We start from the raw sequence: 20,547 nt of genomic DNA on the forward strand, positions 1-20,547 counted from the left end.
AAAGCAATCCTAAAATTTATATGGAACCACAAAAGAGCCTCAACTGCCAAAGCTATCTTGAGTAAAAAGTGCAAAACTGGAGGAATCACATTATCCGCCTTTAAACTACATAATAAAGTGATAACCAAAACAGCATGGTGTTAGGATAAAAACAGACCAATGGTACAGAATAGAGAACCCCAAAATAAATCCATATATCTACAGTGAACTCATTTTTGACAAGGGCTCCTAGAACATACAATGAGGAAAGGATAGTCTCTTCAATAAATGGTGCCAGGAAAACTGGATATATGCAGAAGAATGAAACTAGACCAGTTATCTCCCCATATATAAAAATCAAATCAAAATGATTTAAAGACTTAAATCTAAGAACTCAAATTATGAAACTAATACAAGAAAGCATTGGAGAAACTCTCCAGGATATTGGACTGGGCAAAGATTTATTTAGTAATAACCTACAAGCACAGGCAATCTAAGCAAAAGTGAACAAATGGGATCACATCAAGTTAAAAAGCTTCTGCACAGCAAAGGAAACTATCAACAAAATGAATACATAACCCACAGAATAGGAGAAAATATTTGTAAACTATCTTTCTGACAAGAGGTTAATAACCAGAATATATAAGGAATTCAAACAACTCCATGAGAAAAAAAATGTAATAATCCAATTAAAAATGGGCAAAAGATTTGAATTTCTCAAAAAAAAAAAGACATACAAATCGCAAACAGGCAAAAACAGGAATTTTATAGTTTTCATTGTAGAGATCTTTCACTTATTTGGCTAATTCCTTGATATTTTATTTGTGTTATAGCAATTGTAAATGGGGTTTCTTTTTCAAATTGTTTGCTGTTGACATATAGAAATGCTACTGATTTTTGAATCACTGATCATCAAAAAGACGTAAATCAAAGCTACAATGAGATATCATCTCACCCCAGTTAAAATGGGTTTTATCCAAAAGACAGACAATAATGTAATGTAAATTAGTACAACTACTATGGAGAACAGTTTGGAGGCCCCTCAAAAAAAAAAAAAAAGAAAAAAAAAGCTACCATGTGTTTCAGCAATTCCACTGCTAGGTATATAATCAAAACAAGGAAATCACTATATCAAAGAAATGTCTGCACTCCCATGTTTATTGCAGCAGTACTCACAATAGCCAAGATTTGGAAGCAACCTAAGTGTCCATCAACGTATGAATGGATAAAGAAAATGTGGTACATATACACAACAGAGTACTATTCAGCCATTAAAAAGAATGAGATCCAGTCATTTGCAATAATATGGGTGGAGTTAGAGGTCACTATGTTAAGTGAAATAAGCCAGGCACAGAAAGACAAACTTCACATGTTCCCACTTATTTATGGGGCTGGGAGAGGTTATGGGTAGAGGGGAGGGTGGGAAGTGGGAATGGTTAATGGATACAAAAATATAGTTAGAGTGAATAATATCCAGTATTTGATAAAACAGGGTGACTACAGTCAATAATGTAATTGTACATTTTAAAATAACTAAATGAATATAATTGGATTGTTTGTAACATAAAGAAAAATAAATGCTTGAGGTGAAGAGCATGTACGAAAATTTTTTAAAACCCCAGAAAAACAAACAAAAAAGAAATTCATACCTGAGAAATCATGCATTGTTTTTGATGGAAAGAGGTTCAGAGTTCTCCTGCTATCTATGTGTACTTACTGCTATTTTCAAAACATCCATTTTTAAAGAGCAGTTTCTTATCTAAACTTTTTTACACAGCTTAAAACTTAAGAATACTATACTAAAATAGCAGAGAAGTCCAATGCTGTCCTTAATTTTCCACGTCCTATTTCTAAGTAGAGGGCTCCTATTTTAAAATAACAACAACAAAATCTATTTTATTCAGACAGCAAAGCTTCCTCTAGGGAAAATCCATAACTCAAATAATACCTGGGTTTATTTTTTTTGCAGGAATGTTGAATAAATTAGTGAAATCCAAATTCCTCAAATCTGAAACAACTGAATTTAATACCAACTTTTGGATGGAACGCTATCAAACAAATTTAAATTAATTTCTTTTATCAAATATAAGTATCTTATTGAAATATCAGTTTTCAATTTTTTCAAAAATTCAAAATTTCAAATATAAGTGTAAAATTTATCAAATATAAATAATCTTCTTTCAAAAGATGTAATAACATTCATCATAGGAATGTTGAATATAACAGGAAATTTAATCATTTCAATTTAAATAATACTATTTACAGACTCACTCCTACATTTAAATCAATATTTTCTACTGTAGTTCTTACATTTTGTAGAGAATAAATGCTGCAAAGCCAAAGTAAAATTTTTGAATCACAGTATACATTCATTTGTTCATTTATTCATTCATTTAAAAAATGGTTGCTGAGTGTTTAAGAGTCTGGACAATCAGGGAAGATGTTATGGGTTGAATTGTGTCCCCTGAAACCTAACCTCCAGTATCCTAACTTGTGATCTTATTTGGAATAGGGTTGTTGAAGATTTAATTAGCTAAGTTAAGATGAGGTTATACTGGAGTGGGATGAACTCTAATCCAATATGACTGGTGTCCTTACAAAACAATGAAGTTTGGACACAGGCACACAGGGAGAACACCATGTGAAGATGAAGGCAGGGGTCTACAAGTCAAGGAATGCCAAAGATCGCAGACCACCAGACGCTAGAAGACAAACATGGAACAGATTTTCCCTAGAACCCTCAGAAGGAACCAACCCTGCAGATACCTTAATCTTGAACGTTAGTCTCCAGAACTGTGAGCCAATATTTTCTATTGTTTAAGCCACCCAGTTTGTAGTAGTTTTGTTACAGCAGTCCTAGGAAGCTAATAAAGCTTCCCTGAAGAATTATCATTTATGTTAAGACTTGAAAATGAAATAGGAATTAGCTGAAGAGAGTGCTGAAAAGAGCATTCTAATAGTTTGGGAATAGCATGCTCAAAGATAGAAAAGAAAGACAATGTGTGTAATAATTAAGCATATGGTCATCAAGCCAGATCAATTCAGTCCACTACTTGTTCTCATACTAGAACACACCCACTCTCATTCATTTATTTACTGGCTATGGCTGCTTTCATCCTACAATGACAGAGTAGTTGCAATAGAAATGACATTGCACACAAAGCCTAAAATATTTACTATCTGGCCCTTTACAGAAAAGTTTGTCAGTCCCTGTTTAAGGCAAGACTGCCTGGCTCTTATCACTTCCTAGCCATGTAGACATGAGAAAGTTACTTAATCTCTCTGTGCCTCATATTCTTCATTTATAGAATGGGGATTTACAAAAATCTCTATCATAAAGTCATGAGAATTAAATATATGTATAGTGCTTAGAAAGTCCCTCTTAGGCAAATAGTAAGTCTATATAATTGTTTACTATAATTATCACCATTACTAAGTTTGAGGAACGAAAGTTGAGTGTTAGGTAAATATTAAGTCTATAGAATTGTTTATTATTTCATCAACATTAGCAAGTTTGAGAAACCAAAGATGACCAGTGCAAGAAGATAGAGGCTTGGGATACAGCTGGAGAGCTAAACATAGGCCAAATTATTTTTCTGTAGGCTGCATTAAAACATTTTGGAGTTTATTCTAACATGAATGAAAAGCCTTCAACAGGAGTTTTAATTTGGAGAGTATCATCAGCTGAGTAGCATATTTTCCCTGGGAAGCAAAAATGTGAGGTGACTACAATAATCTCTTTAAATCCATCAAAAAATTTTTATTTAACACAGAAAAATTTTATAATTTGTTGTATATTTTTATGTACAGTATTGAAAGTTATACTTTCAACAACTTTGTGAAACTGGGTTAAGTCATCAAGTAAAATGAAGTGTCTTATTAAGATTACAGATAGGAAACAAAACTTACCAATACAAACTCCCATGCAAATTGTTCTTTAAAGAGGTTTCCAGAATTGGTGGGATTACCTTAGGTTAACCTTTCGGAAATAAGTGTCCTCTGGTCATTATTCTCAGTTCTACTATGTTAGGGTAACCATACGATTTATCATTTAATCTGGGAGACTTTTGAAAATTAAAGAGGGTACTATTAAAAGTTACCTCAAAATAATAGGCGTAGCCCTGCACTATTGAATATATTTTCCATGAATCTCTGTCAGACAGAAGATGGACAAGACACATCATGAGGCTGAACTGCTAAAAAGTCATCCTGGATGAGACATCCTGAAGGATTGCACAACACCAGTTTTGCAGTCTGAAGCCCATCAATGCACTAACAACAACAACAAACCAAAAGTGACTAAAAGGGGATACATATGACTTAGTGACTATTGCTTATAAGGTTCAAACTTGCTTACCTCCATGGCATCTTCCAAATTCTCTTCTGCATCTGCTTTCTCTGTCATCAGTTTGGCTGCCTTAAAATACGTTTTCATAAGTAGATAACCTCTTTTTGCTCCATTCCAGTATGATCGAGGAATTTCCACCAAGCCATACCCCAACAACAACACAAGAAGAAACAGACCCCATGTATTTGCAGCAGCTATCCCAATTGTCTGAAGCTGGTTCCTAAGAAAGGGAAACAACAGATAATATGTATATTTTAATGGAAAGATAAAATGTGACTGCATAAATAGACTTTAACACAGGAGACACTGTTTCTATTGCAGTTAAAATTAGCATCTAGAATAATTCATGGCAATAATATGTATATATTTTCCCAAAGGAAACATTTTTCATTAGGTGATTTCTTATTCTATATTAAACAAAAGAAGTTTGAAAATGTTTCAAATTAACCTGTGTTGCTGACCTAGCAAATCTCAGGAATACAATAGTGAGACCTAGCACTGCTGATCTATTCCTAAATTTTCAGATGTAGACCTTCACATATATTACAAATCATAAGTATAAAACATATTTTAATTTTATTGAAATATCTAAATCCAAGGTAACATTAAGAACAATATGCCTTCAAATTATAATCAAAACAAAAAAAATCACAAGTTCCAATGAAAAATAAAGCCAGTTATTTTATCATAAAAATTTTGAAATTCTATCCAAAAATCATAAGGGTTATTACTTTTAATATATAGCCATTAGACTAATCATTAATCTTTTGCCTAAAATCTATATTTAAAGATGTCATTCTGTATTTTCTTTCTTAGTAATATGGATTATTCACATATTCTTTTGGGGAAATCCATAAAATATGTAACAATATATTTCTCAATGAAATGTCTTTTTACCTGCACATATGAAATTAAAAATGATTTTTTAAAAATGCAAACATACATTAAAGCAATGTTAAGAAGACTACTTTTCTTACCATTCTAAATGTAAATGTGGGTTTACAGCTACATAAATTAAAAATGCTCCAAAAATCAGCAAATAGGTGCCATAGTAGATTGCATTCTCAATTAGTGCAGTTTTGATCTTTCCAGTGATGGAAAACCCTCCTGATCTTGCATATGACTGCATAAAAGGTAAGAGAATCCTAGATGGATAGAAAAAATATGATTAAAAGCCCAAATAATTGATATGTCTGTATAATCTCAAAGTGCCAGAAATATGTGAATCTCAACTTTAATGAATAGTTCTTCTCATTAATAAATGTTTATAAGTAATCATGAATACTTAATAACTATAATAGATGACTGAGTATTTTTGTAATATAAAATTTTAGGGAAAGCAAATGGGTATTTAAAGCCTTTATGAAGAGTCTGGACTACATTCAAAGAAAACATTTTTGATCAAATTTTAGTTTTCTAAGGCTTCACATGGAGAATGGATAAAAGGGGAACAAAATTGGAACTAGTTGGGAGGGGGAAGGGTGATGATGGTGGTAAGAAGCAAAAAGGGAGACGGTCAGTTGACAGCATACTGACTTTGAAGTAGTACCTAGGAGACATCCAAGAGGAGCTGCACACAAACCCGGCTTCAGGGTTCAGGAGAGCTGACTAAAAATATGGATAGCTTCCGAAGTCATCACTGTATCAATGGCAGTGAAATAACATCAGTAGATACTCAACTGGAAGAATGAGTATGGAGAATGTGAAGGAAAGAACTGAGACAGAACTCTGAGAAATATCAACTTTTAAGAGAGGTAGAGAACAGAAGGAGGGTAGACCAGCAAAAGAGACTGAGACAGAACAACAGTGGGGCAAGGAAGAAAACCAAGGAGCATATGGATTAGGAACTAGGAGAGGAAAGTTAAAGTGGAGAGAGAGAATCAAATGCCGCCAAGAGGTGAAGTAAATTAAGAACCTGTATGTATAAGTGGAGGAGTGAGAATAGAAAGCAGAGTACTATGGTTAAGAAATAAGTAAACAATGAGCAAGTGGAGATATCAAATATAGAGAATTTATTTAAGAAGTTTGGCTGGGTAGGATAAACTATGGCATATACATATAATGTGGTATGTTACAGAAATGGAAAAGAACAGAATACTGATACATACAGCACAGCACAGATGAATTTCCCAAATATGTGAGCAAAGAGAGATGCAAAAAAGTTCACAATGTATAATTCTATGCTTATAAAGTTCATAAACAGGCAAAAACTAATCTATGGTGACGGAAGTCAGAATCATGGTTACTTCTGGGGAGTGCGGGATGACTACACAGGGAAGCGTGAGCGAGGCTTCTGGGGGCATTGCTAATGTTCTATAATATCATCTGAGTGCTGGTGTATGGGTGTATTCACTTTGAAAAAAGTCAAACTAAACACAATCTATGCATTTTTCGGTACGAACTTATGCTTCAATTTTAAAAAGTTTCTAAAAAAATTTAGTTGTGATCAGATCAACAAGGCAGAAGCTGGAAAGGAATCTGAATTGAGAGACTCATTTTTGTTTGTTTTCTTTTCAAAAGATGAGAGAAATGTGCATGCTTCGTTGAAATTGAAAGCTACAAGTATGTAACAAGAGGGGAAGGGGATGGATCCATATTTTAGGAAGAAGTGATGGCAGGAGCAGCTTGTCTGGAGTGGCCCCCAGCAAAGATGCTGGCTGCAGTGTGGGAGGACTGGCGGGGGCTGTGCACTCCATGGAGGTAGCAGGAGCTGGGAAGAGGTGGGAGCCAGTTGGCGGGGCAGGAGCCCTGCTCTCTTGGGCATAGCTGCAGCTGCCCAGCTGTGGCTGTGGACCCAGGCATCCCTGCACTTTCAGGGACCCAGAAAGCCCCCATACCCCTACAGGCTTGGAAGTACCTGCTCCTGACACCTGCTCTGATTTTGGAGAAAATTTGTGACTGAATCCAGGCACTGTTGTAACCTAGCTGGGTGTGCACACACGCTCAGGGCAGCACTGACACCAGCCCCCTGCTGCCTCAGCCCACTCTGGACTTTGGACATCAACAAGCACAGAAGGGAGGCTGACAGTGGGGCTGAGGGCAGCTCAGCATGGGCCTGCAGGCACTGGTTGGCATGAACAGCCTGGGTGCCATAAATGACATGATTGATGGTGGCAGGAGGCAGATAGGCTCCTGGGCAGAAGCGGGCAGGTCCCCAGTGAAGCCCCACCTTCAAGCCAGAGACAGCCTGAAGCATGGGGGCCAGGCCACCAGTTCTGTGGACCAGAGTGAGAACTTAGGGTGCTTTTTCCAGGTCTGCCTATGGCCCAATCAGTGCACACTTCCTCCTCTCTGAAGCCCATAAAAACCCCAGACTCAGCCCCACTTAGGTAGATGACAGGACAACCTGACTACAGATAGGAGCTATCTACTCCAGGTCTCCTCTCTACTGGGGGCTGCACAGACGACTGGGATAACCTGCCTGCAGATAGGAGCTACCCACTCTGGGGCTCCTCTCCACTGAGAGCTATACTTGTCAGGACGACCTGCCTGCAGAAAGGAGCTATCCACTTTGGGTCTCCTGAGAGTTGTACTATCACTCAATAAAGCACCTCTTCACCTTGCTCACCCTCCAGTTGTCTGCATACCTCATTCTTCCTGGATGTAGGACAAGAACTCAGGACCTGCTGAATGGCAGAACTGAAGGAGCTGAAACACAAACAGGGCTGAAACATGGCCCTGCCACTTGCCATGTTGCAGGTGACGAGAAGAGAAGAGCTGTGGCCTTTCCAGGAGCCCAGATCTAGGGGCTCCCCAAGCCAGGGCTGTGACACCCTCTTTGGAGCTCTGAGGTTTCTGGCATCTCCAAGCTTCTGGGTACCACCACATTCCTCTCATCCAGATGCAGGTGCCCACAGCAGAAGCTGCTTGCAGTGCATCTGACCCAGCCACAGGCTTGCACAGAGCCGACGCCTGTGCCGGTGCCTGGAGCTGCCCACTCTGCCACAGCAGCCAGCGTGTCTGGCTGTGCTCAGTAGCTGGATCCCATGCTCACTCACTCACACACCCCTCACCACTCCGTGCCTGGCTCGCCCTTGGGAGTCATGAGATCAGAGCCAGGAGCATGAGCTAAGTGCAACCTGCCAGGCTGAGTAAGCGGAATAAGCCCAGCGGGCCTGAGTAAAATTCAGGCAAAGGTGCTACTGGCCATAGAGGTTTCCAGCTGGCAAAACAACACCCCTAAGGATCCTGTGACAGAAGTATTGGCTTTAACAAGCATGACTCTTCCATCTTTGGAGGGGAAAGAAAAAAAGATGGGTAGGTATGTAGATTTGTTGGTGAGAAGCTGAAAGAGCTGCCATCTGATGACTCCTGTTTTAACTGCTGGATGGAAAGTAGTCATCTGCTAAGAGGCTAAGAGTAAAGATGATTTTGTTGTTGTTGTTAGGGAGTACAAGAGAGAAAGCCATAAAGAGGACAGAAGTTTGAAGTGAATGGAAATATTTCTTGTAGAAAATGGAAAGAAAGCAAACTAAAAAAAACAAAGAAGGAAAGTCTGGCAATGTTGAGAGCCCAGTTGAATTTAATAGACATGACTTTACAAAAGCACTACTCTGCTATGTAATTTTTCTCTTGCAATGTTCAGTGCCTCCAGTTTTAGAGTGCAGTTGTTTGCAGATCTAAGAGATGCTTAGTAGACAGTGGATAACTATGAGTTTGGAGCACAGCAGAAAGATAAAAATAATGGGTAGAAAGATTCAGAATGCATATGACACATAAATAAATTCCAAATTATATTGATTGAAAAACAACATTTTATTCCTTTAGCCAAAATTTTAAAAATTTTATCCTTTACTGTAACTTACCATGTTAAAAATTGTGACGTCCAATACACTACCCTCCAGAAAATTGGCATGATTCCATCAGGAATGTAACTCCATGGCTTGAAACAAGGATGCTGGCTGTTGAATAAAAAGTTAAAGCGAACTAATCATAAATGACTACTTAAATGAATTATACAATTAATTTGCATGTGGCCAAGTTAATTTACATTCAGATTTTAAATTACTGACTCTAATAATCAATAACCCATAAAATTTCACAGAAATTTTAAAATTCAAAGCTGACTGCCAAACTAAAAAAACACACAAAAGCAACAAAATAGATTGTTCTGAAAATGTCATTTAAGTTTTCAACTTTCAGTGTATTTTTAGTCATTGGGAAAAAAGAAAACTTAATGTTCAACTAATAGACTAAAAGTGCAACAATCATTAAAAGCAAATGTATTATGAAATAAAATTTCTAATGATTACCTTTAAAATACACAATCCATTTATAGGTTGGGTTTTTTTTTTTTTTTCAGGTTATAGGGGTTAGGAGGGGAAAACATTAGGTAATTATTCCTGAAAATTTTAATGCTAATTAAATCACTCACTATAACATAGCTTCTATGGAGATGCATGCTAGCAACTATACATAATTCTGTTTAAATTTTTGAAGACATGATGAGTCTCTGATCATAAATTCTGCCATGTAGCCATATTCCTAAGCTAGAAGGATATCCCAAGAACTTGCAACAATCTGTAGCTGCTGCTGATCTTTATCCAGTTTTTTTAATAGTGCTTCAAATGGAAGTAACACCTGCATTTTAAATTTACCTTTTCTGAAGTTAGATTTTTTAAAAATATGCATAAAGAAGCATGCAAATACTACTGAAAGCATTCATAAAGGCTATAGTCAACATATATAAGCTTTTTACTTAAAAGTTCGATATGAATTCAATATAATCTTTGGACAATTTGAACTTTATTAATTTTTTATGTAAATCTATAATGCTTTTGAAGGATGTGCAATATGAAAGGAATACCATAAGTTCAGAAATACTTGTCTTTATTATAACCTTGTAAATTAGGCAAAAGTGAAAATACATCCCACGTTTTTAAATCTGAGATAGGCTGAGAGGAAAAACAGGTTTTAGAAATTACATACTTGGTAAAGAAGAACCAGGACTAAAAAATCAGGACTTCTTCAAGTTTCTCACTACCGTCTACTGAAGGGCTTTGTGGACGAATAAATATTAAAAATTAGATTTAATTAGAATATGATGTAATGAAAAGTCTACTAGGAAAGAATAGAGGTGGGGGGAATTAGTAGAGAATGAGGATAACTTACATAAATATAAAATCTGGATGGTAAAAACTTTCAGTTTTTAAACAATGTGTCCCCTACAATATTTATATATTTTTTTTACAAAAGGAAATACCTTGGAACAGGGTTAGCAGTTGCGTACAATCCTGTAATGTTGCTATTCTCAGGAGGGCTTGAATTTGCAGCAGCATGCTTGCACCGGTTGTATATTGTCTAAAGCAACGAATGTATGGTTTAAAAATGAGAATCAAAAGGTTACCAAGTACTTAAAGGACATCAGAGTTTATAAATGTATCTATCTAAACTTACCTTCTTAGCTATGCTTTATTCTTTTTTTTTTTTCTTTTTTTTTTTTGAGACGGAGTCTCACTCTGCCACCCAGGCTGGAGTGCAGTGGCGCAATCTCGGCTTACTGCAAGCTCCTCCTCCCGGGTTCACGCCATTCTCCTGCCTCAGCCTCCCGAGTAGCTGGGACTACAGGCGTCCGCCACCACGCCCGGCTATTTTTTTTGTATTTTTAGTAGAGACGGGGTTTCACCATGTTAGCCAGGATAGTCTCGATCTCCTGACCTTGTGATCCGCCTGCCTGGGCCTCCCAAAGTGCTAGAATGACAGGCGTGAGCCACCACGCCCGGCCCTTGGCTATGCTTTCTAATGATCAAATGGCCATATAATCTTTTAATTCAAAACTGACATAACTTAGCTGTCTTAAGAAATAACATTATTTCCAACATGCTGTATGATTAAAATTTGTCTTTTAAATTGTGAAAATAAATTTCACTCCTTACCGTACTAACATCCAGAGGCAGTATGAAGACAATAAGAAAGCAGAGATACCAAGCAAGCAGTGTTCCAATAATCACAAGTCTATGCTGTTTCTTAAAGTCTCCATATCGATGAAGTAGAAATAATGCCAGAAAAAAGACAAAAACAATCTCAAGTCCCAAAGCTGCACCACTCATTATTGAATATTTCACTCTGACTAACCAAAGTTATTCATGTACAGGTCTGGACCATATCTATAAAGTAAAAAGAAGGTTAAAATGCATCATTAACACAGGAAATGACATTTGGAAATTTCATCTGAATATTTATTAGTACATTAATACATTAATCAACTCTTTGGAGAAATGTCATGCTTCACATTGGACTATGAATAAGATTAAAAGGGTAATTCCTATCCTCAAGTACTTATACTTTATTTTTAAAGCACACTTAAAAAATTTCACGTACCTTGTATTTTCAAAAACTTCACAAAAATTATTAGTTCTTACAATATTACAAATTAAGAAGTTCTTATTTTAGATGTCAACAGTTTTAATACAGTGTCATCTGGAGTTTGTTTCTTAATATTATAAGTCCTAACAGAATAGTTTATGCAAATAAGCTGTTAACTAAATCCTAGGAAATTAGATACTTAGTAAAATACATTTTACTAAGATTATTCATCCTCTGTAATTTAAGATTTTCTAAAAGAGAGGAAGGAAAAAACGGAAAGAGACCATTTAAAAGTAACCTTTTGTTTTTTGAAATAGTATTTTTCTTTTGTGTTAATTTCGCCTAACAACTCAACTTTCATGAAATTCTTACTTACTGCTTTACAAAATATATGTATCACTTCCATTTATCTACATAAATCTTTAAACTTACTTTAATAAGTTCTCATTTTTAATTTTTCTACTATTTTATATGCAGAAAATTTATCAATGACTATTGAAGTCATACATTTGAAAACATTCTTAATTTTATGATACAGTCATCAGCGAATAGTTTACTTGATATCTCTCTACTCAAAAAAGTTAGAGTATAGAGATTTAAAGTCTCTATTTTAAAATTGAAAAATTTGATATCTCTCTATACTTAAAAAAATTTACTAATCAAAGGCAATATGAACTTTTCTCCTTTGTAAAATCAATGTTAGACTTTTGTTTATCTCCATATTACAATATTTCAAGGAATTGATTAATATCCTAACACAGAGAATCAAGAGTGTGATGCAACCCAACAAAATAAAATAAGGGGCAGTGGCTCACACCTGTAATCCTAGCACTTTGGGAGGCTAAGGCAGGCGGATCACCTGAGGTCAGGAGTTCATGACCAGCCTGGGCCAACATGGTGAAACCCCATCTCTACTAAAAGTACAAAAATTAGCCAGGTGTGGTAGCGGGTGCCTGTAATCACAGCTACTCGGGAGGCTGAGGCAGGAGAATCGCTTGAACCTGAAAGGCAGAGGTTGCAGTAAGCCGATATCGTGCCATTACACTCAAGCCTGGGCAACAAGAGCAAAATTCTGTCTCAAAATAAATAAATAAATAACAAAATAAGGGAGAACCAATGAAATACTTCAAATCAACAAACATCTTTAACTAAAACTATTTAGAATAATAGAAAAGACAATTTGAGTACTTTAAAGGGTTAAATTTCAATTTACATACAAAATACTCCTACAGGAACTATCACATAGAAAAATCACATTTAATGAACAATTTTCTTCACTATTTTTTAAATTGGTAAACAGTTTCCATTTCAACTGTCAATATTTTCATTTTTCTTAATTATCTAAAATTGAACTTCTTTCATCACTCTCTACCCTCTTATCCTGCTATATTTTCCTTCAATGCATTTATTCATCTGATATAATACACATTCTTTATATTTATTGTCTCTCCACACCTCTCCCCTTACCCCAGAGACTCTATGAGAGCAGAGACTTGACTATTTTATTCCATACTATATTCCAGTTGTCTGATGTAGTTAGTACCTGGCATATAGTAGTATCAAGAAATATTTGTTGAAATAATAAAAAATACTGTGTAGTTCAGTACATACACTATTTTTCTATTACTGACGACTTCAAAGGCAATGTAAAACTCTTGTAATGGTAAACTGATTTAACAAATACTTATTACAACTCAAAAGGCTTAAAACTCTGAACATTACCAAATACTACTCAAATTTTCAAATTTCATATTCTATGAAACAACTCATACCACAACAAAGTCAAATATTATGTTTTAAAAAATAGACAAGGTTTTGCCATGTTGCCCAGGCTGGTCTCGAACTCCTGGGCTCAAGTGATCCACCTGCCTCAGCTCCCAAAGTGCTGCAATTACAGGCATGCGCCACAGCACCCAGCCAAATCTTATTTTTAAGCTAAGCATAGATTAAGTAGTTGGCTGAAAGCTCAACGCAGAATGTGCTGATAATAAAACCATCTTCGAGATCTAGGTTTTTTTTTCTTTAAAAAAACCCAATCGATGTAAGTTTAAATATAACATAATTAACTGAAAATCCTTTTATGACTTGAACTAGACCTGAAATTGTCCAGTGCAAGGAATATGACAATCATACGAAAAAAAGACTAAATATTAGAGATTACCAAAGAAATGCTAAATAAAGCATGGCAGAGCCAAATGATGAAATATTATTGTAGTATAAGAAATAATGTTTGTTAAGATTATTTAATAACATAGAAAATTACCCTAACAGCAATTGAAAATTTGGCACATATTTTTACATAAGCATAAAAAACAGTAAGGTAACAATGAAATATATTAAAACATCAACAGTCTTTAGGTGGTAAGATTATGGGCATAATAAGCAAACAACAAAATCAGTTATAAACCTGACACTAGCTATTAATTTTTTTACTATGGCACTCAATTTTTCAGTCTGATTCATAGTCAGCACTTTAAAGGGTTGTAGATGAAGAAATAGAATTATGGATCCTTTATTCTAGTAATAAATGATTTGGTTACATACCTTCCCACAGTTCATGTGTTAGTATCTTACCACTGCTGTAACAAATTACTACAAACTTAGTGACTTTAAACAACATCCATTTATTATTAATATCTTATAGCTTCTGTAGGTCAGAAGTTCAAACACAGCATAGTTCAACTTAGTTCTCTGCTTAGGGTCACACAAGTTTAAAATCAAGGTGTTAGCAGGTTTGCATCTTTCTCTGAAGAAGAATCCATTCCTAATCTCATTCAGGCTACTGGCAGGGTCTCACACTGTCACCCAGGCTGGAGGGCAGTGGCATGATCATGGCTCAACATAACCTTGAGCTCCTGGATTCAATTGATCCTCCCACCTCAGCTTCCAGATAGCTAGGACTATAGGTGCACACCACCACTCCTGGCTAATTTTAAAAAAAAATTTTTTTTGTAGAGACAGGGTCTTGCTATGTTGCCCAGGCTGGACTCAAATACCTGGCTTCAAGTGATCCTCTCACCTTGGCCTCCCAAAGCACTGAGATTTCAGGCATGATCCACCTAGCCAAGCCAAAACTCAGTTCTTTATGGTTATAGGACTGAGATCCCTGTTCCCCTGCAAGCTGACAGCTGGCATTTAACCGTAGCTCTAGAGGCCTCTCCCCAGTCTTTGCATGTGGCTCTGTATATCTTTTTAAATTGTATATATTTAAAGTGCACAACAGTGATGTTTTGATATCCTGTACATATACAGTGAAATAATCACCATAGTCAAACAAATTAACATATCTATCTCCTCACACACTTCTCTCTCTGCGTGTGTGTGTGTGTGTGTGTGTGTGTGTCTGTGGTCCTGAATATTTTAGAAGCAGCAATGGCTTGTCAAATTCTTCTCACGCTTGAAATTTGTTTTACAGGGCTCATCTGATTACACTGGGCCTGCCTGAATAATTTCATCATTTTTACTGGTTCCAGAGATAAGAGCATAGACATTCTTAGGGGTTTGATTATTCTGTTTACCATACCATCTATTTCTGTTGAGGCGGAACTATATTGCCTTCTTATGACACAGGTTAGGACCAGTGATCCCAAGAAATTGGAGATAAAAATTGGGGTTTTCTTAACTTGAGAAAATAATAGTTTCAAAGTCCATATCTTTAACCTTGTGCCAACATTCAAGTGATGAGTTGCAAGGTTTAGGGAAGAAGGAGAAGAAAGGGGATGATAATGATGATAATGATGATGATGGTGATACTAAAATGGGGAGGTAAATAAAAATTCAGTTCCATGTGATTAAGCACCACAGTAGCAAAACTTGATTATACTTGAAATCAAAATGCCAATTCATTAAAACTACCAGATTTTAGTGCCCGATGTGTAGGCATATCGTACCCTTCAAAATACCAGTTCTGAAAGTCTTAAACATTTAAAATCCAATTCAATCTTTTTCCAATCATCAAAATATTATTCAATATTACTTTCAAATGCCTTTATAATGGTTTCACAATTAGCATGTTAATGTTACTGACTAATGTTACTGACTAAAGTACTGTTTCCTGAGTACTTTATGGCTGACAATAGTTTTTCAGGCCAAATACCCTTTAATGGAACTTCAGAGGTTAAGATAATTTTGTAGTTTGAAGAATTCCAAATGTTTTGAGAGAGAGAGAGAATGGGTACCAAGTGATCAGAACACAAACAAAACACTGACAACAATTTTGTCAAAACCAAAGATTCTGAAACTGAATGAAAAATTTCTGACTGGAACCTAATGATTCATCATTCTCAAATACTGTTAACTTAAATATCTGAGTCTGATGAATCATTAGGTTCCAATTGGAAATTTTATCTAACTTCACATATCTGTATTTTTACTCAGATATGTGCAAAATAATAAAAACCAGGAGACAACTCAAAATCCTAATTATGAAAAATCAAAAGAACCAGAATTAGAAGTGAATGATTAAGTCAACAATTTTCCACCAATAATCAAATTTAAATCTTCCAAACATAATCGTTATTCACATATATAAAGATTTCAGGTATGAGAGAGTTCAGTTTAGGACACAGACTACTGCAAGAGACTATTACTCCCACTCGAAAAATGAAAAAAAAAAAAACCATCATAATATTTTTTAAAGGTACCTAAGAGCTGAGTTGGCGAACCAACCAGGTAACCTGAATTCCAAAATGTGACAAGCCCCTGAGGACAGTGGCATACTGTCCTGCTTTACCTTTTGCAAGGCATGAAGAGAAGAGGTAGCAATCATGTAAGCATATAAGAAAAAAGAACTAAAATTTTACTGAATTCTTAAAGATTTCATATATAGAAATTGCAAGACATTTTGATAGAGAATAATCTGTAAAGTCCTTCCTAATAATAAAATAATTTCAAAAAACGAATAGCTAACATTTAGAATGTGTTCACTAAATTTTAAGCATTGTATTAATACTAGTACCTGCCAAGCTTTATCAAATTAGACCTCACAACCTAGTAAGAAAGGGCTGTTCGTTTCCTTGCTTAACAGAAAAAAAAACAGTGCAGAGAGGTTAAGTAACTTGTCCAAGTTAACAGAGCTGGTGAATGGTAAAGCTGGGATTCAAATAGAGGCATCTTTACTACAGAGCCTGGATCATAATTACATGTCTCTTCTCTAATCTAGACATAGTTTCTTAATGCAATTTAAATTGCTTAATGATTTATTTTGTTCAGTCTTCACAGGGAACAAATTAGAAACTTTCTCCCATTTCTTTTAGATATATCAGGACAGAATGCTAAGTCATGTTTAATAAAGAATTTAACACGAAACTTTTTACCTTACAGATTATACTACCATTACTTGATTTAAGCGTAATATATGACTGTATTCTACATGGGAAAAGTGGAAAACATAGAGTAAATTAGAATCCGTTTGTTCTTGCCCCAAGCTGCCTATCTTAGAGCATTAAATTACAATGAATTAAAGATCTACTTAGTTCCAAGCACCATTCATTCATTTAGCAAATATTTACTGAACGCCTACTATATGGTGAGCTCTGTTCAAGGGGCTGGAGATAGAAAAATCCAAACAAAGTCCCTGCCCTTAAAAAGTCTAGTGGGAAGAAACAGGCAATTAAAAAAAATACATTAGGGGGTGATAAGGGTTATGTAAACAGGTAGCTGCCACCACCACAGAGAATATCAGTTCTGGAAATACATTATTCAAGATTAGTTTGGCTACACATAACAGAAAAGTCCAATATAGTAGAGACTTATACAATGCAGAATTTATTTCTCATGTAAGTCTTGAGATAGGTGGTTATGGCAAGTTATCAGATTATCAGAGGCCCAGGCCCCTTCTCTAGTCCACATCCTTAGCAGGTGGCTTTAATCCTTATGTTCCAGGACAGATGCTGGAACTCCAGGAATCCTATCATCATCTAGACAGCAGGATGGAGAAACAAAGAAGGGTGGACCATCTTCCTTTTAAAGAGATGTAAGAATCGGCTGGGCACGGAGGCTCACGCCTGTAATCCCAGCACTTTGGGAGGCTGAGGTGGGCGGATCATCTGAGGTCGGGAGTTCGAGACCAGCCTGACCAACATGCAGAAACCCCGTCTCCACTAAAAATACAAAATTAGCCAGGCATGGTGGTGCATGCCTGTAATCCCAGCTACTCAGGAAGGCTGAGGCAGGGGAATTGCTTGAACACGGGAGGTGGAGGTTATGGTGAGCCGAGATTGCGCCATTGCACTCCAGCCTGGGTAACAAGAGTGAAATTCCGTCTCAAAAAATAAAAATAAAATTAATCAGAAAAAATAAGATACATCAGTAGCAATCACAGTGCAGTTCTTTATGACCAGATAGCAACCTCTATGTACCTACTAATCTCGTCTTCAATGGACACAATTCCTTACGTTAAAAAGAATCTAATGTACCAATTTAAACTTGCATTTATTATATTAAGGCAATAGTCATGATTAGAAGGAATGCAAAAAAAATTATTCCCATATTAGGAAGATGAAGTATGTCTGTTACCGGGGCAAACTATCAAACTGAATTTCAAAACTGACAGGCTCTCCCTGAAGTCCTAGAGAGGATCTTGTGTTCACTAATTCAGATGTTGCAAGTATTCTAGTTCCCAGGTAACTCCTAGCAAAACCAAGACTGAACAAAGATATTTCTCATCTTTAAATTTAGAATCATCTCATCGATTAAACCTTCCTATCTATGAGATCTATATCTGAAGTGGGCTCTCCCAATTATTTTACATCTCAAAACTGTTTATTCTTATTATGGCATCTTAAATATTTTTGTTTATTCTTTCTCCTCCATTAGCTTACAGGCTCTCTCTGTTTTGTTCCCCTTCCTGAAGGAAACTATAATTTTTTGTGTCAAAAATATTTTCTCCTATGAGTTGCAATCTTCAGGGAAAGGACGTAGCTTCAAACGAAGGCAAATGCTTTCTCCTTAGCCAAAGTAACATAAAGCTCACTTTTTGTAAAACATCAGGATATTGCATTTTATAATGCTTTCCATATAACATTAGTTTGATGAACGGCTTAGCCTAGGATTCTGCACCTAGTTCCAATCAAAACCAAGTTGTGAACAGATCCCTTCTTTACACCAATCTCATCTTTCAAGAACGAGCTAAAGGTTCATGAATTCCTTCCTCAAGAGGCAGTTACTTTTCAAGCTAAGGACCAAGCTTGAAACAAGCATATACCTGCACAAGGGAGGTTTAATTTCACTACAGAGCGAATCATTTTTTCAAGGAAACCAGAGGGTGTGTCATACAGCATCACTGAATATTCTAATATGCGATGAAGCTGTTATGCTTCCTTATGAACTTTATAAATCTTCATTTTTATGAGGCTTTGAATTCATCCCCCTTCCCTCTTCCACTGTTTTCCCGGGGTCACAGTTGTAGTATAGTTTGCCCAATGGATTTCGCATGGTCATTGTACCTGGAATATGTCACGCTCCCTACTCTTACCGCCCCCAAACTCTTCTCAGCAGAGATAGGCTGAAAGCAGCTCGCTTTTAGGCGGCGACGCAAACACACGTAGCCAGTTGAGCGACAGCAAGCAACCAAATGGCTTTGCTGGAGGCCCCCCTGCGTGCACGGGTAAAGCTCGTTGCAAAATACAGTCCTTTCATTTATTCCCATTTGCTATTTATGAGACCTGTCAAGGCTGCAAGGGCATGCGCAGCCTTCCCACCACACAGGACCCGCTGGGGTCTCCGGCTCCCCTAAAATTAAACCATTGTCTCTCGTTCCTACTGCGTGTTTAGCTGTTGTGCGTATTTTACAGATAAAGGAAGGATCCTGTCCACAGACCCAATTCTTAGGGCCGCCTTCTCCCCGACGGAGGAAGAAGCTTCCTGGCAAAAGGACGAACAGGTGCGACGCCCGCAGTTCGCAGCCTCTCACCTGGCCGGCGGGCTGGGCTACTGTCACCACTCAGCAGCCAAGGACTTGGGCCCCGCAGCGGCGGCCACTCGGGGTCTGCCGGGTCCCCTCTGTTTCCGCCTGCTCTCGGCCCCGGACCCCAGACTCAAAAGCGCCTCACGCGTTCCGCCTTAGGCTCACCGTCCGATCTCGCCAGACAGCGTCTGGATGGGACCGGGAAACGGCGGCCGCCACAGCTGTCCAGGTTCTGGGATCCACGCTCAGAGACGACAGCGCTGGCGATCACCAGAAGGCCTGCGGGCTCCCGAGAAAGGAAAATCCGTCTACAGTCCAGCGGCTGACATTTCCCAGTCAGCCGTAGCGCCGCCCGCTTCCGCCTCCCCGCCTACCCCGTGGGCCGACCAGTCCCGCTCCCGCGGGGGGTTGTGGGTATCTCGAAGGCGGGTAAAGCTGCAAGGGAAGGAAGTAAGGACGAGCCCGTCGGACTACGAAGCGGGACGGAAACTACAATTCCCAGCAAGCCTTGGGCCTCAGTGCGGCCGCGAAGCAGAGCGGGCTGTAGAGCCCTGCGCGCGCGGTTGGGATGGAACGTTGCTAGACTTAGCGGGTCTAGCTGCTGGGGGCCCGAGCAGCACGCTCGGAGCCGCCGCGCGCCAAAGCGGGAATCTGGGAGGCGAGCAGCTCTGCAATTAATGCACGTATTTTAAACTCCCGAGCCTGCGGACGCTATGCACAGGTAAACGGATTGCAAAAAGGGGAAGAGCATGAAATGGACCCTCTTAATAATTCTTTTAGGCCGCGAATATCGCTACTGGCTAATATTGTTAGTAATGCTGTTAAGTGAATGGTTGCTTAGCCCCTTCTTGGGGAAAGTGTGAATGGATGGATGCCTTAGTGCGGGGATCAGCGTGCGGTTTTATTTGGCTTCCCTAATTGGGCTTTTCTGCCACCGTTTTCAATCAGTGTATGATTGCCCTGTCTCTCTCCTTGTCTGTTCCCTCCACTGGGAGAAATTCTTGAGGCC

The 20,547-nt window shown here is 37.6% G+C and overlaps 2 protein-coding genes across 5 annotated transcripts in view; one reads left to right on the forward strand and one right to left on the reverse strand.

Moving 5' to 3' along the window:
* LMBRD2 (LMBR1 domain containing 2) overlaps nucleotides 1-19,922 on the reverse strand; it is a 48,570-nt gene extending 28,648 nt beyond the window's left edge. Inside the window, exons 1-6 of one of the 2 annotated variants that reach the window (XM_019013545.4) lie at nucleotides 19,545-19,922; nucleotides 11,203-11,433; nucleotides 10,530-10,627; nucleotides 9,133-9,228; nucleotides 5,305-5,472; nucleotides 4,337-4,547 (exon numbers count right to left, since the gene is read on the reverse strand). In XM_019013545.4, the coding sequence (XP_018869090.2) occupies nucleotides 4,337-4,547; nucleotides 5,305-5,472; nucleotides 9,133-9,228; nucleotides 10,530-10,627; nucleotides 11,203-11,376 (747 nt within the window). In that variant the 5' untranslated portion in view covers nucleotides 11,377-11,433; nucleotides 19,545-19,922. The remainder of the gene's footprint in view (nucleotides 1-4,336; nucleotides 4,548-5,304; nucleotides 5,473-9,132; nucleotides 9,229-10,529; nucleotides 10,628-11,202; nucleotides 11,434-19,544) is intronic. The other variant, XM_055367721.2, reaches the window with a different exon arrangement.
* A 60-nt stretch (nucleotides 19,923-19,982) lies between these two features.
* The window catches only part of SKP2 (S-phase kinase associated protein 2), a 31,987-nt gene continuing 31,422 nt past the window's right edge, over nucleotides 19,983-20,547 (forward strand). Inside the window, exon 1 of one of the 3 annotated variants that reach the window (XM_004058941.2) lies at nucleotides 19,983-20,259. In XM_004058941.2, the coding sequence (XP_004058989.1) occupies nucleotides 20,252-20,259 (8 nt within the window). In that variant the 5' untranslated portion in view covers nucleotides 19,983-20,251. The remainder of the gene's footprint in view (nucleotides 20,260-20,547) is intronic. The other 2 variants (XR_008673287.2, XM_004058940.5) reach the window with 2 other exon arrangements.

The sequence above is a fragment of the Gorilla gorilla genome, chromosome 19 (genome assembly GCF_029281585.2).
Source record: "Gorilla gorilla gorilla isolate KB3781 chromosome 19, NHGRI_mGorGor1-v2.1_pri, whole genome shotgun sequence".
In the NCBI taxonomy this organism is placed as follows: Eukaryota; Metazoa; Chordata; class Mammalia; order Primates; family Hominidae; genus Gorilla; species Gorilla gorilla.